The following is a 24,150-nucleotide window of genomic DNA, read 5'->3' as shown; positions in this document are numbered from 1 at the left end:
TCCGGACTTTTACTCCCTCTTTCTCTTTCAGACCCCACCCCCTCTGAAGCACATGACTACACCATCTGCCTGCTGCACCATGTTGAAGCCATTTCTTGACTCATTTATTGTTCATTCCCTCTCGTTCGTTGGACCTTTTCACCCCTGGCTCATTGTCTTCATCCCCACCACTGTTCCTGTCTTCACGTCTGGTGACGATAGTATCCACATACATGATTAATTCAGCTCCCTGACTCAGTTTCTTGTTGTCCTCACTTCCAATATAGTTTTCTCCACTTGCCTCTAGCCTTCCACTTTCATGTTAAATCATTATCTGGACTTTGTTATCAACAATAACTACATCATTTTCAAACTGTCTATTTTAAGCCTCTCACTGTCTGAGCATTGCCTCCTATCTTTCCAGTTCATGCACTTTTCAGTTGAAGTCCAACAATTCTTAATACTCATCAGGATCTCTAGCCCATTGATTGCACCACTTTTATCTTCTATCTCCCACCCATGTCCTTGCTTCTCTGTTTACCTCACTTAGATTCCACCCACCACCCTACAGTCACTCCTCACATATGCCCTTGACTCCACTTTACTCCTCTCACAAAACCCCTATGCTAATAATTCTCTGCCTGCTCTATGCCTACATGATAGGAAGCCGTACATTATGTTGACTGATTTCTAAATTCTCCCATTAATTCACAAATCTCAAGGGACGCTTCAACATTGCTTGATAATCCCCAAATATTTCTCTAGTCACCTCACCCTCCAGCTCCACAACATGACGATTTCACTTTTCCTCTCCTCTCAACCTCTAACACCTCCTTCCTCACCTTCATCTATGACCTTATTTTTTATTTCTTTGGGAAAACAGAAGCAATAAAAATGAGCTGTCGTTTTATCACAAAATCTACCAGTCTATTTTCACCTTTACCCATATGTCCACCTTCCCTCTAGATCCAGAAGATCTACTTCACTTTGAAGGACAACCTGGACTTATATGCTCACTTAAAACCTTTGCTCCTGCATTCATTCATTCCTCACTAGCATCATACATTTCTTTCAATTTCTCATTTTTTTTTTTTGAGACAGATGTTCGCTTTTTGTTGCCCAGGCTGGAGTGCAGTGGTGTCATCTCGGCTCACTGCAACCTCCGCCTCCTGGGTTCAAGAGATCCTCCTGTCTCAGCCTCCCAAGTAGCTGGGATTGCAGGCACCCGCCACCACACCTGGCTAATTTTTGTATTTTTAGTAGAGACAGGGTTTCACCATGTTGGCCAGGCTGGTCTCAAACTCCTGACCTCAGGTGATCTGCCTGCCTCAGCTTCCCAAAGTGCTGGGATTACAGGTGTGAGCCACTGCACCTGACAATTTCCCCATTCTTATTTCTAAACATGCTACAATACCTTTCCCCATTAAAAACAACAACAACAACAACAACAAAAAACTCCCTTAAATCAATGACCTTTCTACCTAATATACTTTCTCTTTTCTCCCACTTATAACTCCAATTCTCCCCTCACATTCTTCTGTTAGCTCACCACTTTAATGAAGCCACTCTTGAGTGAGTAATGATCTCGTCTTGTCAAATCTAGTGGTCCAGTCTTGGTCCTCATTTTACTTAACTTCTCAGCAGTTCATGACACGTAGGTACTTCCTTCTTCCTGAAATGCTTTCTTATTTAACTTCTAGAATACCTGACCTATTAGTTCTCTTAACTCATTGGCTATTATTCCTTGTTGGTCATATTTGCTAGTTCCATCTCATCATCCTGATTTTCTAAATTTAGAGTTCGCCAGGGCTCAGGCAGGGAAAATGTCTCTATCTCCCTCTTTCTCCTGGGTGATTGTATACAGTCCTATGGTTTTAGTTATATGTCAAGAAGTCTCACATCTGTATCCCAGACATTATTGCTCCCCTGAACTCCAGGTTTAAAAATCAACTGCTTATTCATGCAGTATCTCTACTTGTCTATCTACTGCCTATCTCAAACTTCCTGGGACCAAAATGACTCCTCATTTCTGTTCTTGAACCATTTCTTTTCCAGTCTTTCCCATCTCTGTAAATGAAATCAGCATTCTCCCAGTTGCTCAGCATCAAACCTAGGAGTCATTCTTGACTGCTTTTTTCTCTTCTATTTCACATATATTCCATCAGCAAATCCTTTGACTTTACTTTCAAAATGTCTCCCAAATCTGATCACTTCTCACCATGTCTACCACCGGACCCTGGTTTTAGCTACCATAATCTCATTCCTGGGGTCACCACAGGAGAACTTCTAACTGGTTTTCCTGCTTCCACTTTTGGCCCCTTACCGTCCATTTGCCACACATCAGCCAAATGATCTTTTAAAACTGTAGATAAGATCATGTCCCTTCCCTGCTAATAATCCTCAAATTGCTTCTTATCATGCATAGAATGAAATCTAAGCTTATCTTGTGGTGGCAGAGACTTTTAATGCTCACTAAATATTCATAGGCTTGCCCACATTTTCCAGAGCCCTTGAAGTTGGCCTGGCCTTGTGACTAGCTCTTGGTAATGGACTACGAAGAGAAGTGATGTGTATTGCTTCTGGACTGGGACAGGTTAAACCTCCTGTGCAATTCTCAGTTCTTTCCGCCTTTAATGTAGCAACCAAGGACTCAGGATGAGATGGCTGAGCCACATGACAGAAACAACCTGCAACCAAGTAATGTTTTCAGGGAGGTTCTCAGGACAGAAATTGTGCCTACAGTAGAGTAGACTTAGACTGAGTGATGAATAAGCTGCATGATAAAGCCATTGAGATTTGGGGGTTTGCCAGTTACTCCAGCATATCATAGCCTGCCCTGACTAATAATTGTGGTCTACATATGACCTTCTTCCCTAGCCTCTACCCTGACTCACTCCAGTCCAACCACTCAGGCTTTATTGCCAATATCATTCCTGCTTTGGCGTCTTTTATTCTAGCTGTCCCTTCTACCTGGAAAGTCCTTCACTAAGATCATCACATGGCAGGTTCCAGGTCTTTGTTCAAGTATCATCTCTTCAGAAAAGGCTTCTGTAATCTCCCTATTTTAAATAGCTTCCTTCTACTTTCTATGACTCTCTATCCTCTTACCCTTGTCAGTACTCAAAATTGCATATTTTATAGTTTATTACTTGGTGTCTGTCACTCTAAACGGAGAATAAGGGCTTTTATTGTTCTTTGCTGTATCCTTAGACTCTAGAACAATACTGGCATATAGTTGATGTGTGTATTAATTACATTAATGGTCCCAACTATTTATCCCTCTCTGTATACTTGCCCTTTTCTATGAGTGTTTGCAGTTCTTGTCGCTGAAGAGGTAGAATATAGCTCCCCTACATTAAATCTGGTCTGGTTGTAGCACTTGCTTTGGCCAGTGGGAGGTATTAGATATGACACAAGCATAGACTTGAGAAGGTGTTTGCATGTGTCTGTGTGCCTTTTGCACTTTTCAAATCCAAAATTATCCTGCTGTGATAGGATAACCATGACAGCATACCTTAGCTAGCCTGTGGAAGCATGAACTGCATGTGGAGCAGAGCCGAGTGGCCCCAGTCATCCCTCCAGGACCCAGATAATATCAGTTGGCAGCTGGTTGGCCCCAGGCATGTGAGTGAGCCCAGAGAAGATTCAGACAAGCACAGCCCAAATTCACTGAATGCTCCAAACTAATGAACTAAATAATAGTTCACTGTATACCGCTGAGGTCATGTGGTTGTTTGTTACACAACGTTATTGTGGCAATATATAACTGATACAGCAGAGGCTCAATAAATTACTGTTGAATTTCTACAGTGGATATTGTAGACATTTTACAGTGAATATGTAGATGCTTTTTTACAACCTGCTCCATGTTCCTGATTTAACCATCTGTCCAGCAGTCTGCCAAGTTGGTAAACTGGGAGAAGCTTTAACTTTTCTCACATTCTCATTTCTAACTCTTTACTCCCTTGCAAACATCTAATGGCCTACTAAATCATCCAATTCCACCCCCAAATCTCTGGAATCTTGTTTCCCCAGTCCTATGTTTTGAATAATATTTTGCCTCAATATCATAATAACTTCCTATTTGGAATCACTACCAATTGTTTCTCCCCCACTCTTCAACATTCTCCCACTCCTCTTAATTTTATTAGCCTCAAAAACAAATATGAATTTAAAAATTGAGCGGTCATTTTGAAAAGCTTCTTTCCAAAATTTCCTTTAAAAACATCTAGAAAATAATTTAAAAAGAAAAAAAGGGAACATAATCTGAGCAAGTTCATTAAGGGAGAAAAAAAATGACAAAGAAAACATACTCCAGACCATGGGTTCTTAACTGTCTGATGTTAAAATTAATTTATCTTTCCCCATATAAAGTGAGATATTAGAATTATTTTTAAAAACCATAGTGGATTAAACATTATCCCTATGGTCATGTCACTCTCATTCATTTGCTTTTCTGAGTATGAAATAAATGATGAATTCATAGTGTCAAATTCCAATAATGCTCAGACTATCTAGTTGAACTCCAGCTTGCAGTGAGTTTCTGTTACTGAGGCTCCATTAATAGTTGGTGTGGTAATGAATTACCATAGTGCTTATAAGTTGTGATTTTATGTTTCTTCCCTTTTTGTTTTAATTTTATTCATGGATAAATTTTTAATGTAAGAGATGGAAAGTATAAATAAAAAGTATTTGATCCTCCAAGGAGTCATGCTTCCTCCTGCCCAGGGTTTTCATAAATGCAGTTAACTTGTTTACAATTCTTTCCTCCCAACCTGATCTCACTCCTCTTAATTAGCTGAGACTGTATTTGGTTACAAATAACAGAACATCTGTTTATCAAGCACTCAAAGAACTAGAGGTTTCATTGCTTTTCTTAACAAGAAGCCCAGAGCTAGTCAGTTTAGAGCTGGTCTGTGGATCAGTGATGTACTCAAGGGAATTCCAGGTACTTTCTAACTTTCTGATCCACAATCCTTAGCTTGGGCTAAGGATTAGACAGGGCTTGTTCTCATAGATGAAACCTGGTGTTCTTCTCCAGGCCTCTCGCCTGTGTTTCAGACAGCAAGAAGGGGGAAAGCTAAGAGTGAAAAAGCATTTCTCCTTGTGGCTGTTGCCTTTTTATTCAGGAAGAGACGCTCAACCTAGGGACTTCTCCTGTACTCCCATTGCCCCAAAATTTGTCTCATGGCCTGTGCTCCCTGCAAGGAAGCCTGGGATGTGGACAGCATCACTAGTAGGGGACGGCAAAGGGGAGGCAATGGTAAATGGCTTGTATGTGGTCAATCTATAGCATCTGCCACAATGCCCACCCCTGACACTCTCACCCTGAACTCCCGCTCTTCCTTTAGATTTCAGCCCTGAACCATACTGACAGTGTGAATTTTCATATACAGCCATGTGCCACAAAACAATGTTTCAGTCAATAACAGACTAAGTATATGATGGTGGTTCCATGAGTTTATAATGGAGCTGAAAGATTGTTATTGCCTAGTGATGTCGTAGCACAACACGTTACCTTTTCTATGGGATGGTATGTTTGGATAGACAAAAACTTAACATTGTGTTCCAAATTGCCTACAGTATTTAGTACAATTACATGCTGTACAGGTTTGTAGTCAAGGAGTAACAGGGTATTCCGTATATAGCCTAAGTGTATCGTAGGCTATACCATCTAGATTTGTGTAAGTTCTTACATATTGTTCTTGATGTTTGCACAATGACAAAATCACCCAATGACACATTTCTCAGAACGTATCCCCTTTGTTAAGCGACGTATTTCTGTACTCTCATAGCATTAATGTTCTTTACTAGCTCTTAAGACAGTTCATAATTATACAATGATGTGAATAATCATTGGATTAATGTCTTATTAATACTTATTTCTCCCAATTGACTGTAAGCTCCTGGAGGGCAGAAATCATGTCTGATTCTTGCTATTGTATCCCTGAAGCTCAGGTATATATGATGTAGGAGCTCTATAAATATTTAGATCTACATTTACAAGCGTGAGCGTGTTCAATGTCAGTAGAAGATAACAACAAAGCAAAGTCATGATAAAAAGAAAATGTGCCAAACCTGACTTGTATTAAAAATAACGTTAGAAGCCAATAACTTATATGCAATAAGAACACATTGGAGGCACAAAGTAAGATTTATTTCTATTTCTTCTTCAATAGTATCTACTTGCTTGTCTTACTTGTATAGTTTATGGGAAGAGAGAGCCTGGAAAAAATGAAACTTAGTGTTTTAAAAGAAAAGTTTAATTTTTAAACATTGCAACATTTATCTATGTTTTTTCTCTAAAAAAGTTAATTATTGAGATCCTTAAATCAACAGCTATATTAATCACAGTCTTGTCAAATGTCTTACAAAATGCACAGCCAAGTGAAAAATCTGCATTGCTATACTTTGCTTATCTGTTATGTTTCCCTGGGATTTGTCAAAATCTGTGCCCATAAGGATGTGTCTCCTGGGAAAACCGTGTACTACGGCAGGAAAAAGATGGAGCACTGAAGTTCTGCTCACTGAGAACCGCTGCAGTAGTCCCTCCCCTGCTCTGTCTGAAGCTGGGTTTTGCCTTGATCACCCCAGAAAGGAGTACACAGCTGGGTTTCTTTCTCTGAGTTTATATCATTTTCTGGCAGAGCCCTTAAGCTGAGGCGGTAAAATCCTCAAACTACTGTGAAGACTCCATTCCCATTAGTTTTCTGTGTCAATAATGTATTGTGTTATTTCTTTTATTCTTTTGCTTCACCTGAAAGGCTCAGCAAAAGTCCTGTGCTACTGCGTGATGAGTAAACAGAGAAAAATAAGGAATTGATATTATTTAGGAAATTGGTTGGAAGAAAAGCTTCTCACTGAAGTTCGCTTATTTCAGCCAACAGAATTTTAGAAAATACTTATTTCACTTATTCATGGCCCTAAACCTAAACTTGAAAAGACAGCATTAAAAAGTTAAAGCTTATGTGAGTTGTATTTTATAGCAAGGATGCAAAAACGTAAATGAAATGTTAGCAAGTAAATCTAGTAGTGTGCTAAAAGGACAAAGCACAAGATCAGGTATTGTTTATTCTAGGAGTTCTAGAACAGTTGAAGATTAGCAAAGTAGGCAATAGGAAAAAATGTATTAATAGATGCCAAAAACACAATTGGCAAATTAAGTATCTAGATTTGATTAAATCTCTTAGTAAACTAGAAATTAAATGATGTAATTTTAAAATGTCTGTCTTAAGCCAATGGGCAACATATTTAACAATTATATTAAGAGAAACATTACCATCACAGGTTAAAAAAAGGTGCTTATGATCATGAATTTTAATTAACTTGTTCTAAAAGATCTAATAAAAAAAGTAAAGGACACAGACACTAGATGTAAGATTAAAGGTGATAATGATTTATAGACTATGCCATTATCTGAGGAAAACCTGAGAAAAAAAAACAGAAAAATCATTAGAACTTCAACTGAATTACAGGGCTTATTAAGATAGCTGCTTTCAAAATAAGTATTAAAAAATCAATAGCCTTCTAGTACACCAATAATAATCCATTAGAAAAAAAACCAAGGGGAAATATTGTATTTTTGTTAGCAACCAAAAATGTTAAATTTATATATATAATTTATATACAACATATGTGGTAATATGATATATATTAGGTTCTACATTATGTATTATGCAATATATAATAAAACTTTTTAAAAAATGTGTGGGATCTATAGAAGAAAAATGTAAAAAACTATAAAGAAAGGATATTAAAAGCTCAACTACATAGACTATGCATCATGTTCATACACTGAAAAAAACTTGATATGCTAATAATTCTTTCCAAAGCTAATTTCTAAATTTAATGCATCTATTGTATTTCCAGTAAAAATTTCAACAGGACTTATCCATAAGGGTGTTTTAGATTATGAATCCAGAATTTATCAGGAAGCATATATGCATGTTGATACGATTAAAGAAATAGTCAACAAAGTAGATAGAGCAGAGAAAGCCTAAATATAAATAAAATTCATGGTAGGACAAAGTAATATTTCTAATCTGTAGGGAAATGATCAATCAATAAATGGTGTTTGAACAATAGGATAAACTTACATGACATTTAAAAAAGAGGTAACTAATTACATTAAATTATTGGAGTGGAATATTAAACAACAACTAAATTATAAAAGTACAGTAAATGAAATTATTTATGCATATTTGCCTACTTTTGAGTTGAGGAAGATCTTTTTAAGCATAATAACAAAGGGAGAAAGCACAAAAGAAAAGGCAGATAGACATAACAACACAAAATAATATAAAATAATCACCGAAAAAGAAATGAACATTTTAACCTGAAATATAAAAAATTTTTACATCACATGACCATCAAAAGGTTATAGCCTTTAATATAGCCTAACATTTAGTTTCTGCAATTCAATATGGAATTTAAAAATTAAGATTTAAATTTAAAACTCTATTAATTCACAAATACAAAGGAATAACAAATATATTAGAATATACTCACTAGTAAGAAGTGCAAACATAACTAACATTTTAATCTTTTAAATTGGAAAAGATTTTTGTAAAATTGTTAGGAATATGGATAAAGGAACACTCCAATATGTTGGATCTATATATTCTGTTTCACACTGCAAATTACTAAAGCTTTCTGAAGAGTGGCTTAACAGAATGAAGCAAAAGGCTTAAGATGGCTAACACTCTGAACAAACAACTTTTCTTCTAAGAATATATCCTAATAATCATCCATGTGTGCTAGTTTTGCTAAAACATATTGATGACAAATTATATGTTGTAGCAAAATCTCAAAACACCCCCCAGCGTTTAAGCATGAGGGTTTATTTAAATTACGATACTTTGTAACCACTTGGCATGATCTTATAAAGTTTATTACATAAAATATACTTACTTTATTATGTAAAACAAAAATAAAATTGTATATGCTATAGGACTATAATTATGAAGATTCTATGCATAGAAAGAAAGTCTTGGGCCGGGCACAGTGGCTCACGCCTGTAATCCCAGCACTTTGGGAGGCTGAGGCAGGTGGATCACGAGGTCAAGAGATCAACATCATCCTGGCTAACATTGTGAAACTCCGTCTCTACTAAAAATACAAAAATTAGCTGGGTTTGGTGGCTCGCGCCTGTAATCCCAGCTACTCAGGAGGCTGAGGCAGGAGAAATGCTTGAACCTGGGAGGTGGAGGTTGCAGTGAGCTGAGATCATGCCATTTTACTCCAATCTGGGCAACAGAGCAAGACTCTGTCTCAAAAAAAAAAAAAAAAAAAAAGAAAGAAAGAAAGAAAGTCTTGGCATGAAATAATTCCTAAGAACTGACAATAGTGGTGCTTGGGCAGTGAGATGAGCATTGATTTTACATTTATCTTTCTTCAAACTATTTTTTTGTAAGTTGCTAATTCTCTTTAATAAGTATGTAATATTTTATGATTTATTTATAATTTAACTATATTAAACTAAATTTAAACTAAAATGTGATCAGAAAAACATTGGAGTTGTGCAGGTAATATTCAATAGTAAGTTATTTTTCTTAAAAAAAAAAAAAGGTGGCTTAAGTTCTTACCTAAATGAACAGCCTCAAGAATCTTTTCGGGATCCTTCTGGGCTCATCTGCTTAATCAGAATGTTAGTAATTTGCATTTTTTTCTATTGCTGTACTCATCAACTGTTTTATATACAGCAGTTTTTGTTTTCATCTGTTTCATCTCCATTTTTCAGTCATGGACATTTATTGAAGCTGTGCTATTTTCAAAATGCTGAGGAAGGATTGGGAGGAAATGAAGCAAGGAATTTTTATCCAGGTGTACAGAGAAAAAAAGAAAGGAAAGATGCAGACAAAGGAAAAAGGATGAAAGCTTCCAGATGACATGTGGGTCCAGACAGACCCTGGCAGAAAGCCCAGCTCTTGGAAAACTGGCCCTCGCCCCAGGATTTGTAAACAGCACAAATTCATTGATGAAGATGCAGGAGAGGTGAAGAATCTGCTTTGGCCATCTCAGTAGCACTGCCCTGCTGCCCTTAACCCCAACCCACTGGACTGGCTGAGAATATATTCCACTCGGAATATATTCCAAGTCCCTTCTTAACATCCTTCCAGGTTGTAAAGATGTTACATATTTATCAAGACAATTAGTGACTTATAAGAAGTCTGAAGAAGACAGAAGCAAATACGCAAACAAATGTAGAGTGCACTAGCACCTCAGGGCAGAGATAATTCTGCCTGTGACAGGAAAAGATCTTTCAACAGCAGTTTGACAGCTCGTGGTGACAGATCCCCACCCCAGTATCCTCCAGCAGACCCCTTGGTGGATACCTGGGACTATTTTTTGAAAGCCAAATTCTGGATACTTCTGTATTACCTAAACTCCGGCACCTCTTACATTCCATATTGGCACAGTTCCGAGGTCTAAGTTAGTTTTAATCCTCTACAATCTTTCCTGTTCAAGGAGTAGGTAACTAGAATGAACACATTCCCATTTTAAGATACAAATGGGACCTTGGAGGTAGAAAGACGTCCATATTGTTCCTACCTTAGTGTGATTTTAATTAGCTGCTCTTCTCTTGGTTCAACTCAACTTAGTAAATTGGATTGGCTGTGAAGGGAATGGAGCAGTAATTTGGGTTCATGCATTTGTGAAGCAGGATTGGGGATTGCCTCAATGCAGACTCTAGCTGGTTATAGCATTACTGGAGGGAAACCAACAAAAACGAAGGAAATAGTGTCCGCGCCTTCTTTGCATTCTGCCTAAAGTCTTAGGATCACAGTGTCCTAATTGGATCATTGAAAACCTATGATGGCTTTGATTTGGCAGGTAATCTAGCTGAATCTTTAACACATTAACTTCCAGACCCCCTCATCATTCCAGCTGGGAAGAGAAAAGAACTTCAGGAACAAATTTAAAAAATGAAATTTGTTAAATCACGAAAATTCCAATGAAGTTTTCTCTTTTATCTTCCTAGCTCATGTTTGAAGAGCCCAGCTAAGTTGTTGAGCTAACTCGTTGTATTTCAAGCTCAGGGCTGCATTCATTTTGGTTCCCATCACGAATTCTAAAGGCATTTGAAATTTCCCCTTGGCTCCCTGGGACTATTTAGAAGAGTATCTCAGTTGTTTGTAGGGTTTTCTTTTGTTTAAACATTTTCAGAGTCAGACAAATTCTTTTATGAAAACATATTAACTATTCAAGTGGATGTTTCTCCACAGTAAAATAAAATTAATAAATCATACAAAGTGGGTATTTAAGCTTATGCTCCTAATCTCCTCACATGCCACTCAATGTGCACATGAGGTTTTTAAAAATTAGTGTCTCAATTATATTCTATGATAGAGAGAACAGAGGTGTTGCTAGCATGACTGCTCAGCACTCTCCCCTCATGAGCTCAGGCAGCTGTGTGATTTGTGAAGGTGGCTGCTCATCAGTCCATCTGTGGCTAAGGGCACTGGGCTGAGCTGTAAAGGCAGAGTATCATTGCAGATTATTTTTTATTATCTGAAATAATGGCAATAAAGTGGAAGGGAAGGTGAAGAAACCCAGCACTCCTAGGGCTATGAAAAAGCCATAAGGCTCTGGCCTCAAGGGGAAACCCAGTTAATTTAAAGAAGGAATCTCTAATCATCCAATTGGAGGATTCAAGGATACTAGGTGGTTTTCAGGCTCCAGGAAGAAGGTCCCTGCCACTGACGACCTCATGCCAAGAGGAAAGAAAGCTGCTCTGTAGACCTTCTTTATAAGAGTACAGGTTGGAACCATACTGAGAGCCTGGCTTTGTTAAACCCAACACATACTACAATATTTTTGATGATTTATGTGGGTAAATAGGATACATCCAGAAAAAATCTGGCACATATTTTTCATGACCTCAGAATCTCAAAAAGGCAACTTAAGGACCAGGTCTTGTGGTGATTCTTTTTTCTTTTTGGTCATTTTTTTCATGTCAATAAAAAGGTAAAATGTAGAATGTAGTTAACTTTAATCAGGTAGATAAAGGATGCAAACTAGGGGTGGGATGAGGCTGTGTGTGATTCCATCTATGCAAATCAGTCAAGGATTTACACTGGAACTACAAAACTTGATTCCAGTGGAAAAGCATGAGTGGACTCTGTAGGCACCAGGCAGGCAGAGCTCCACCGTGAGAGGGGCTCAGGTATTGGGATGCAGCTCTGGGCAAGACCCCTGTGAGGCATAGCCAGATTTGGGTCTCCAACTCAACCCCTGATTCCAGAACCTCGGCTGCCTCTTACAGAGAAGATGATTCTGCCACTTTTGTTTGTATGACTTTGTAACTCTAAGACAGCATTTTTAAAAAGTAGGCAATAAAGAAATGGTACTTCTATGTAAGTAGCGCATGTGTAGTAGTGAGTTTTGTGATCAATATACATTGCTTTGTATGTGATTTGCTTTTAAGATGTTGGAAATGATAATCTGATATATTAGAGAATTTGACTTACAAGATTTGCAATTTTAATTGTAACACCTAGGAGGATTTAATGAATTAATTTTGTAGTCAATGTTTGGATGCTCAGGAGAACCTGAATTTATCAGTTTAATTCTCAGGAGGTTGAAATGCTTTAAGAGAATTTGTATGCTAAATTTAGAAGTTTTGATTTATTAGTCTTACAAGAACTAAGTAAGTCCTGAGAAAGATTTTGTTTCTTCTATTTGTAAGTCTTCCTGTTAGGGATTTGAAGATTTTAACAAAGCCAGATGTATCAAATTTGTGAGTATAGTTTGAAATGCTTAGAGGAATTTAATTAATCAAGTTTATAAATACTGTTTACATTTTTAAAGATTATTTGATTTGTTAAGCTTATAAAAATTGTGACTAATAAAAATATGTAAGATTGATTTCATTAAGTTTGAAAATGGTATTCAAATATTTAGTTGGAAGTATTCTATCTCATGTTTAAAGATTTATTGAGCTTTAGTCAAAGAACAAAGGCAAATGAATGTTTCATACTTTAATGCACACAAACTAGATTTATAAGAAAACTTCCATGATTTATAAAATATGTTCAAAGGCTAAAAAGCACTGTAACTTCAACAAATTGAATATCAATTAAAACTCATGCAGCTATAAGAGCTTTTAGCAATGAACACATTCTCATTCAGATATTAAACAATGATGCTCACTCCATATAAGGGTGGTGACTTTGCGACATAAAGGATTGGAAATGAATGCTTAGGGGATGGTGTAAAAGAAAACATTTGGGTTTTCTGGACCATGATATACAATATCCAAATGATGGACTACTGGTAGACTGTGTGTACATTTCCAAAGATGGAAAGAAGGTTGAAAAGCATTTAGCAAGAGATTTGCTGACCCAGTCAGGACAGTTTTAAACTACCATCTTTAGGGGGAAGAACATAAATGTTTTACCCTGTAGCTATTGTACTTGATGTAGAAGGAATCCAGGAGGAGGCTGAGACAAGAATGGACACGTATAATGGATATGATTGTGTGTCAGAGTTTACTAGAAAGCATAATATTAATTACTATTAATTGGTATTTTAGTGGTATTTAGTGGATGTCAGGCTTTTCAAATCTTTCCCTCTCTTCTTACCTTCTACAAGGTAAGTTTCATTATATCCATTTTATCAGTTGAGGAAACTGGGGGCCCAGATAGGTTAAATACCTTGCATATGTACACATAGCTAGTAAGTGGTAGAACCAGCACTGGAACCCATCACCTGGGCTCTTTCCTAACCATTCTACTGCCAAAGGCTAGGAGTAAGTTTATTAAAGGGTGCGCTCATACAAAAGACATGAAAGGCACTCAACGGGGAATCTCAAATATTAAACATAGTGATAAAGCTGAACTGGAAAGTAGATTAAGAACTATACAAGAGAAGGGCAGGGGATCAGGCCCAGGGCTGCTTAGACAAATTTCCTTGAGCAGTTCATATGTAGCATTAAAACTCATGCCGATTAGTATGTCTCCAGGTCATCATAAAGCACCTCTTCATCTTTGGTGCTCCTCATCCAGAGAGCTTCATATTTCCCCTTCCACTGAGGTGGAATTGAAGTCTCTCAAGGTGGCAAAAGAGAAGTTTGGGGCAATGTAAGCCAGTTCCCCAGTCAGTCTCACATACATGGGACTTCACATGCACCACTTCATGCTGGAATTTTCCTGTGTCTATCGTATTTTAATATGGTGTGAGCAATCAGATAACTACTGTGGATGCAGAAGTTGGAGGGCTGGGTGGAGGGTAGGTTTCTCCTGGTTTCACCTCAGCAAGGACAAGTAGAGGGGAGAGTGCACCTGCTGCTAGTGGGGGATGTTAGAGAAAAATCCAGGGGGTTTACAGCAGTTAGGCCAGAGAAGTGTCCATAAGATGGAGGAGGTGCTTATCATTTTCATCTCTCTGAGTTTCTGGTATGCCTGGGTAGACAGCAGGTAAGATGGAAATGATAAGCACCTCCTCCAATCGGAAGTCTTTTCCTGGGGCACAATACCTGTTGAGGGTGGCAAGGTGTGGGTCAGGTATCCTGTGGGGCTCAGTCAACTGGAGTGTGGAAGAAGTAAGTGTGAGTTAGAAGCCATGGTTATTATAGAACGGGGGTTCTGAATCAAAAGCATTCTGTTTTGTAACAAACCTTTATGGTAGGCAGAAATTTGGCCAAGTTTTTATTTTGCATCAAGGCATAGCATCGTAAGTGTGCTGTACGGTCTGCTTGAGGCATCGGGTCTGGTTTTCAGATTTTGGCTGATGTGAGCAGAAGAGAAGCATGGTCAGTTTGCTCATGATGCACACATTTTAATGAGTACCTACTCTGTGCCAGGCACTTGGATAGGTGCTGGGAACAGGAAACAAAATAAGGGATCCCTGTTTTCATGGAGTTTGCAATCTAGTAAGCAGGGAGGTGTGGGAGAGATAGACAAGGTACAGACAGTTGCAACACCATGGGATAAACGCTGTGGAAATATAAGGACACCTCAGCTAGACTTGCAGGTCAAGGACAGCATCTTAGTATAAGCACTGAGCTAAGTCAAAGACGACAGCAAGGTCACTAGGGAGGATGCCAGTCCTAGGTGTCTAGGTGATGCTAGACAGAGTGATGGTAGTAAGGTAACTCCGTTCTGGTCATCTCCTTTTAAGAGGGCCGTTAACAAATGGAAATAACCAATAGAGACTAATGACGATGATGTAAAGTTGGAGGAATCAGGGACAGTTAACCAGAGCTGGGGATGCTTCAAGATAAATGGAAGCTTAATACCTTATCCTTATACTTACTGGAAAGCCTGCTACATGGAAGAGGCCTGAGACAAGTAGGAATAGTCTAAAACCAAAGAGGCAAATTTCATTTCAAGAAAAGGAAGAATTTTGTGATGATTTAATAATTTATTGAATTTAGCAAATGGGAAAAATAGAGTAGAATATTTAAGCAGAGTTTGGTACTCTTACAATGGCCCTGTTTGGAAAGTTGTGCAGTTGAACTTTTATTTGGGTGGAAAATTGTCAAAAAGGCCTCTCATATTTTCTCTTGTGTGATAGGACTCTTACATTGCTTTTCTGCCTCCAATGACAGTTTTCCTTAAATGAGGTATCATCCAAAAGCCACCAAGTGCAGGAGCATGTAGGCAGATGTCTAAGGCACATAAAAGCAAATTGCATGGGTCTTCAAGCTGTGAGGGGGTGGAGAGTGGGAGGACAATGCTAAAAGAAATTGTTTCTAATCGCTCTTCTAGGTTGAAACAGAATCCTCATTGGCATCATGAAGATTAAATGAGACAATGGACTGGAGGGAACATAAATAAAAGATATCATTATCAATTTTATTAACACAAAACTTCCTTTCTAGTTTCCAAATGATGGATATTAATAAATTATTATGAGTATTCTCAATCCAGTGCTCTTGAAGCTAATTAAAAAACAAAACTCCACATTCATTTCACTGTGCCTTGCTGCACCTCTTCCTCTTTGTCGTTTTCCTCCTCTTCTTTCTCTTCATTCTCTTTCATTCTGTCTCCTCCTTCTCTTTTCTCTCCCCTCCCTCCTCTCTCCTCTATTGCCCTCCCTCTCCTTCTCCTTCTCCTTTTACCAGGAAGTCTTTCCCATATCCCCAAGGGTAGTTCTTTGCTTTGACTCTGCTCCCTCTGCATGGCATTGATTGCATTGGGTTATATGCTGTTCATGACCTTGTTAATATCCAAAGACTGAGAACACAATGGCAAAGGCAATGTCTTACTGCCTCAGAATATGGCACACAGTAAGTGCTCAATAGTGGTTTGATGGATGGATGGATGAGGAAAGAGGCCATTTCCTTCATTGCCATCTAATTTTATTTCCTCTTACCATTCTGTGCTGATACTGTCTCTTTGATCCCTGGCTTGTCATTCTCTAGCCTCACTTCTCAAGTTTCTTGTCGGGCAGTCTAACTAATCATTATATTTTCACGTCAAATTCAACATAGAGTATTCTCATTTTCTTCCGGGCAACTCCTCAATTCATTCCCTGATTCACCTGTGAATTCACTTCAGTTGAATCAGTCTGTCGTTGACCTGAGGCACTTTGCAACACTTGACTTCCATGCTTCTGTCATACAGCTTCTTTTACCTGAAAGGTCATTTCTTTTTTTTTTTTTTTTTATCATCTTCTCTAAAAATCTTATCTAATCTTCATGGCCCAACTCAATTGCCCTATCTTGAGGTCTTCCTTGATCATTCATCACTGCTGGGCAGGATGTCCCTCTTCTTGTCTCCTATAGAATATATCTGTACAACCCATATGAAACATTTTACTTAATAACTTATATTTTAGTTACCTCTAAATCAGTCTTATTTGCCTTCATATATAGCCCTTTGAGGGAAGAAACAAGGCTGTGAGTTAGGAAACATCACCTTACCTTGATGGCATCAACACTTGATAGACTGAATATCTTTATCTAAGTGTGATGGTGTTTCTGTCTCATGATCCTCATTCTAATTCAGCAACAATAATAGTAACAGTGTTTTGTGCTTGTACTATGTGCTTTTATGTTGAGAATTATTCTTATTTGCCTTCAATTCAAACTATGATTTCTTCCAGTTTTTTAAAAGTAACACCCTTGACTATTCAGGACACTGCAGGCTCCCAGGAGTAGGGAGAGAGTGTGGCGAGTGCAACGGAGCAGCTCCAGAGAGGAGGTGGGCATTGAACCTCCTGAAGAAAGGCCCTGAAATCTAAATGACCCATCTGAGAATTAACAAACTCCATTTTGATCCACATCAATGCTGACATTGGAAAAGACAGGGCCAGTTGTGGCCAATGAGCTTCTAGTGAATGGCCATTCACAGCATCACAGCAGTGCATGGTAATGGGTTTCCAGGGCCATCCAAATTAGTGCAAAGGATCCTGGAATTTAATTCCCCCTCCAGGTGGGGTGAGGAAAGACTGCTTTGAGATAAACAATGAGATTGCAGTTCAACCAACAAGGTAAAGTTCAAGGACAGAGTGCAGGTCTAATAGAGACCTGGAAAGCAGGATATTTAAATTGGTAGCTGAGTATGGCTGGGACAGAGTGTGTAGACACGAGTTCAGTGGACAAAGTTTTTGTGATTTATTCATGTTTTAGTTCTAGGTTCCTCTTTTACATTATCAGCTCCCTCAGAGAGCTCAATTCCTCTTTTGCCTTCAACCATTACTCTCTCTGGGCAACTATATTTTTTGGTCTCAGAGAGACCATCTTTATTTGGAGTCTGAGTGAGCAACTGTTACCTTTCAGTTTGCTGAAATTATGCTTGCCCCTACCAGGTAGAGAAGCAGTGATACCAGGCCAGTGTTTGTCTGGACCTCCCTGTTGCTCCTGTTGCTATGTGCGTGGTTTCAAATCAGGTTATCTGTTGCCCATTCCCCAGCTCCCTGCAGGGCTTGGAGATTGCCTCCCTTCCTCTACTCCTTTCTTAGATTCTGCTCCACAGTACTTGCCAGAGCATCATAATAGAACCAGTAATTGTCACCAACTCCTGAAAATGGGGGTTAGGGGAACGGGGGTGTTGAGGGGGGAGTCATCACCTCTCTGTGTCCCCCATCTTCAAATTTCATGAAACATCGTACATACATTTTAGTTTTATAGTTGTAAAGAATTTTTAAATTCTAAGTCAGAGAAATTATAGAGTTTCAATAGCTAAAATCCCTGGTATTTGTTGGAGTTTAGATAGAGGTAAACCTGATCTTATTTAGCTATATTTGTCTCTAAAACATTTTTAAATTCTAGGTAACCACTGCCTTCAAAAAATAAAATTCTTTCTAATGGAGATATTTCTTCCCTCCCCTCCTCTCCTATCCCCTTCCCACCTCCCACTTTTCTTCCCTCTCCCCTCCCTCTCCTATCTTCCCTTCCTTTCCCCCGCTCCCTTTTTTTCCTTCCCTGACCCCACCCCACCTTTCCTGTAGAAAGACTACAGGAAACATTTAAATTAGTACTGCAATCTGCAGCTGAAGTTTTTTCTCTGCATATATCTTGGTTCTAACAGGAAATTTGACAAAGTTTACCAAGACAGTTTGACTCAGCAATTCCTTTAAAAATCCTTTAAAATGAGAAGATATAGCTTTTTAAAAATTCATTTTATTTGATGTAGTAACTCTACTTATTGGGATCTATCCTAAGAAAATAATCAAGAAGGCAAAACAAAATTATCATATATAAATATTCCTTAGATTATTAATTATAATAGCAAAAATCTAGAAATCACCTAAATACACAATAGTAGAGAAATGACTATGTAAATAATAATAGCATATTCACAGAATAGAATAGTATGAAGCCATTAAGATTATGTTTCTGAAAACTTTTGAATAACACAGGAAGGTGTTATTAATGTCTTTCATTAATACCAATGGAAAAATGTAGGCTACAAAATTATATAGAATCTAACCTCAATTATGTAGTGTAATAGTCATAAAAGAGAAATTCAAATGTTAGCAGCTGTTGCTTCTGGTCGGTTAGGTAAGGGGGATTGGATTTTTGTGCTCTTCATATTTCCCAAGTCTTCTGCAGTGAACAGGTTTAATTTTACAATCAGGAAAACCACATTGCTGTTATTTTTAAAGACTTGATTCAAAGGTTGTCTGTTAAAAATTCAAGGAATACACAAACAGCTGATTTAATATTTCCTCGAAGTCTGCATTTCCATGCTGGAGAAAAGGGAGATAACTTACAGGGAGAGGACTTAAAGCCTCCTTTCTTTCCAATACATTCTTGGGAGAGAAGGGATGACCACACATGCAGGAAATACATTCATTGGAAGGCCTGAGGGGGTGAGTTTATAGTGTGTTCACCAGGCTGAGCAAGAAAAAACAGAAGGAGCACTTGGCAGACATGGAGACAGAGACCTGAAGTCTCATCCCTAATGCTACGTTGAACTCTAATCTTAGGCATGCCATTGATAACCTCCCTGGGCTGTATCCGCATGTTGGAAACCTGGTGACATTCCCTGTTGCTGTCATTTCCTAAAGCTCTGGCACCCGAGACCTTTTGGTCTCACTGAGCAGGTATCACAGAGGGTCAGGGCTCTGCGATGGTTTACCTAGAGAAAAACAACAACGGAGCTGAAATCTGGCTCCCTGCTCAATCCACTGTGTGGACTCTGATTCTTATCCCCACCCCTAATCTTCTAAGTTCCAGAGGAAAGATCAGCGCTGCTGAACATGTTTCTGTGTAAGCCAGAAGAGAGAGCTGTCTGCTGGTGCTCCATCAGCTACTGAATGCTCCAGCTCACACTGACTGACAGGTCTTCCTAGAGCTTGTGCAAAGCCCCAGTGCAGAAAAAGCAAACAAAACCCCCCAAAAAACTTCCCGTCTAATTTAGGGGGCATCAAGAGAGTGTTTGTAAGGCTGAAATGGCATCAGGTTTCACTACCCTGATATTCACTTATATATCATGCTATTGACTTTTTTAAGTTTAAGGAAGCTGTTATGAGATTAAAGGAGCATGTCAATGCAGAAAGATTTACAGGTGTACCTCACTTTCAGCAAACTGAATATCTGAAAACCAGTGTAGTACAAAAGATAAATTTGCAAAATAATTCATTTCACTCCCACTTTGAGTAATTGGTTTACCATCTACATTTAAAATACAAACTGATTTTCCACAATTTGTTTTACATAAAACATAGTAAGCACATAGGAGCTGCATATAGAGAGATGTACATGGAACTAACAAATCAGTATTTGGACACCACTGCAAAGGATGGAAATGAAGATTTCCCTGATTTTAAAAGTGTTCATTGACTACTGGAGCTAAAAAAGACTTCTAATAAATTGCAAGTTATAAACAATCTTTATGCAAAGAGGGTTAGTAGTTTGGAATTTTTTTTGAAGTTTTCTCCTAGCTCCTTCTTTGGGTTTCTCACGTTTAGTTATCTCAGGAAGGACATCAAAATAATCCATTTTAAAATCACAGTGGTAGGTGTTTTAAGCATACTTTCACATCCCAGGTAAACATTTAACACCTGTGCACACATAGACATACACATTGGAGACCTAGGATACTCACAAAGGAGACAATACCAATAGAGCTGTGCTCCAATAATCAATTTTCCATCATGCTACCTGAAGAGCCATTCATTCCAGAATACCAGCCCCAGTGTTTGAAATGCCAACCTTTTCACTTTCAATCAGCTTTGGGAACCCTAACCTGTTGGTTGCAGGAACGGAAGAGCTCTCAAATGCCTTTGCCAAGCATGTTTCTCTGTGGATAGAGACAGGCTAAATACATACATTTTACATTGCAGGAGACATTTAGAACACCTCTTGGGTAAGCTTCCTGGATCCCTATCCGTGGAGTTTCTTAAGGATAGCATAACTGTCTCTCATTCCTGAATGAGAATTCCTAGCATTACAGAGTAAACTGCATTAGAATTCTGAGTATCTTATGATACTGATGAAATGCTCTTTCACATCCAAAACAAACAAACAAACAAACAAAAACCAACGAACCAACCAAACAACAACAACAACTACAACAACAAACTGAAGAGTTGCAGTGGGAGCAGAAAGTCCCAGAATCCTCTAGGTGTACTTAAAACAGGAAGGCAACAAGAGGCTGTCTGACAGAAAAACAGGCCTGGAGGAATTTGCAAAGCCCCATCCAGGGTCTAGTCCTTTGACCAAACCCTAGGTATTGTTTGCAGCCTGAAAGGGTAAAGGGGAGAAGGAATATATGGAAAGGAGCAAAGCAGAAGTTGAAAGTGTCAGGAAGATGAGTGGAGAAGAGTTGAAGAAAGGGGAGTTAAATGAAGAAAAGGGGGATGTGTGTTGAAAGGAAGAGAGATAGTGATGGGTAAAAAAGAGGAGAAAAAAGTTGAAATAGATAAGATGAAGTTCCCCATCAACAAATGACTCAGTTGATCAGTAAAAAAACCTTCAGAGCATGGGTGACAAATCTTCCCCTTGACCCATACCCCATCCAGCCCCAAACCTCATAGCAATGCCATGGTCCTCTATGAGTACTTTCTCGCCTTTTCACAAAGGCTAATCTCACCTATCAAAGGCCACAGCCGTCATGGAGTAGATACTGGCAAAGACAGCAGCGATGGGGAAGAAGTTGTGGAACTTGCAGTAGAACAGGCCGTAGTACCATTCGTTGTGGACAGCATAGGTGAAGTTCACCACTGTATTGAATGCAGCCATGGAGGCCTCCGCGAAGGCCAGGTTCACCAGGAAATAGTTGGTCACTGTCCTCATTCTTTTGTGGGCTAAGATGATCCACATCACTACCACGTTGCCCACCACAGAGGTCACCACAATGACCGTGTAGGCCGCTGCCCAAAGGACAATTTGCCAGGCTGGTTGCACGAACTGATTGGGTTCCGAGGTGTTAGTGGAGATGTTTGGGGAGAGGTCTGAGTCCACCGGGAGGACGTTATCCATTTCGAAGCTAGGCGGTAAAGCCCTACTATCTGTACACAACCCCCCTCTGCAGCAGAGTCCTGTGGCTGGCGCCTGGGGCTCAGGGTCCTTCTAAAGCCAGACAGGAGGGTGGAAGGCTCTTTCTGGGCAGCACTCTTTTTGAAAGCTGAACTGGCGCTCAGAATATAAACGCTTCTGGATGCACTGCCTGCCTGCCCGCGGTGGCTCTGAATTCCTCCACTTTCAAGCTTCAGGAGACATTTGAGTTCAGAAGTCTGGAGACAGCATCTCTCGCGTTAAACTGAAAAAGGGTAAGAAATTCCACCGGTCACAGTTCTAGGAAGCAAGAGATCCCCCGCCTTTATGCACCTGCTGCTGCCTGCAACTCTTATTTCGCCTTCCTCCGCAGGGAAAGGCAAAGCCCTGTGCTGCGTGAGGACTTAGGAGCGAAGTGGAGGCCCATTGCAGCGCGACCTGTAAAAGTTCTGAGCCTATGGCCAGGATTCTGGAGCTCCGTATCCAGCTGGAGATTTTTCCTTCGCTTTTGCTGCCGCTGCCGCCGCCGCCGCCGCCTGCAGTTTCGCGGGCACCTCTGGGTTCGGGTTGCTTAGCTCGAGAGTTAGCTGCGCACGAGGCTTTTATAACCCCCTGCAGAGACGTCACTGGGAAGGGGCAGTACCTGGGCTGCGTACTCGCCAGTCCCGGTGCGCAGCGCGGCAGCTGCGCCAGCTGTTGACAACTGTCTCATTCCACCGCCGCAGCTACCACGCCTTTTGCTGCTTGCTACTTGCCATGGGAGTCTGCGAGCCGGGAGCCCCACGCACTCCGCGAGGGGGCAGTAGGTGGCTTGGAAGTAACTGACACAGATGCGGTCCGCAACTGGAATCGTGGTTGCACTAGGGGTGCTGGGAGGAAGGAAGGATTTGGGAAATAGCTGGAGTGGAGGACAATCAACTTCCAGGGAATGAAGCCCAGAGCCCTGCGACAGCTCTGCAGAGGCGGCCTGCCTGTGGCAATGGGAAACGGGCATGTGTGGGGGCGATGTGCCAGCGCCGCGCTCCGGGCCGCTCTCCAGCTACCGAGAAGCCAGAGGCGACGACTCCCTGGTCCAGGTGTCCCGAAAACAACTTTCCTGAGGCTGTGTTTAGGAAACACCCTCACAAAATATCTAGCTCCATTACCTGGCTAGCTGATTCACCTGGGAAGTGACAGACTCTAAGCTTTGAGGACACTTTCCTCAGCCACCCTGGTGACTTGGCCCCTCGTTCCAGGAGAAGCTCCATTTGAGCCCTCCACCTGACCCCTCTGGATGAGCCTCTGCTCAATCACTGGGGACAGGGCTGAGCTCCCTGCGAATCTTGGTGAGCGCAGGAGCCACACTCATAGGCAGCTTGTCGCTCAGACGCGCGGCTCTGGGCTCTCCGCCAGCAATCACTGCGGCGCTGCGTTTGCCTCCCGGGGACCTGGCAGCCTCCGCCTCCGCGCCTGCCAAGCCTGCAGGTCAGAGCCAGGCCCGGGGTGGCATCGGTGGTCCCTCTCCCTGTTCCCCTTCCAGGTTTGCATAGGGGCTGGAGGACAGGTCAGCCAGCCTTCTCTCCCCACCTCCATCCTGCCCTGCCCTCTTCTGACTTTGAGGCCTCGTATCCCAGTCCAAGACCATTTCAAACGGTAGAACTGGTGCCAGACACTTGGAGGAGGCAGGGGAAAGACTTGCCAGTCCGTATGAACCCTTTTGGAGAAGCCAAGATGGGATGAGCTCCGCAGCACGTTCCCGCCAGACTGCTGCAGGCAGAGTTCTGCGGAAAACTGAACCCCGGGAGTCATCAGGGGCCCATCTACCCCGGTGCACCGCCCGCTCCTTTCACTGCGGGGACTCGGAGCTGTGGGACTGGAGCGCGCACCAGCAGACTTGCGCGCAGGTTGGAGTTGGCGCACACCCGCGCCAGCCGGGGAGCGGCGTTTACGCACTGATACCGCGAGCGCTCAAAGCATCTCTCGGGAAGTGCTTTCAGGCTGGGAAATTTACTACACACTTATGCCGGGCAAAAATTGGATCCCACGCCGGGGAGGACAATCTGCTGTTTCACTCTGTATTTTTTCGGATCCTGGGATTTTAGCGTATATAGGAACCGCACATTGCTTTGCCAGGTTCTCCTAGGCACCCGTAAACACTGCATAGAAAACTCTAGAGATGCCTTGAAGAGAACAGCGTCCCTTTATTTAGAGCGGCTGCACAGGAGGTCTTCTTTGTGGAAGGGAATGCCTCCTCCACCTTGGATCTCTCCTTGAGGCTTCCACCATCTCAAAGAGCTGACAGA

The 24,150-nt window shown here is 40.6% G+C and overlaps 1 protein-coding gene across 1 annotated transcript in view; it reads right to left on the bottom strand.

Annotated features, from left to right (window-relative positions):
- The window catches only part of TACR1 (tachykinin receptor 1), a 154,035-nt gene extending 131,589 nt beyond the window's left edge, over positions 1 to 22,446 (bottom strand). Inside the window, exon 1 of the mRNA XM_054476537.1 lies at positions 21,465 to 22,446. Within this exon, the coding sequence (XP_054332512.1) occupies positions 21,465 to 21,853 (389 nt within the window). The 5' untranslated portion in view covers positions 21,854 to 22,446. The remainder of the gene's footprint in view (positions 1 to 21,464) is intronic.
- Positions 22,447 to 24,150: the final 1,704 nt, after the last annotated feature.

This window comes from Pongo pygmaeus, chromosome 12 (genome assembly GCF_028885625.2).
Source record: "Pongo pygmaeus isolate AG05252 chromosome 12, NHGRI_mPonPyg2-v2.0_pri, whole genome shotgun sequence".
NCBI lineage: Eukaryota > Metazoa > Chordata > Mammalia > Primates > Hominidae > Pongo > Pongo pygmaeus.
This window is presented reverse-complemented; position numbering and strand designations above follow the sequence as displayed.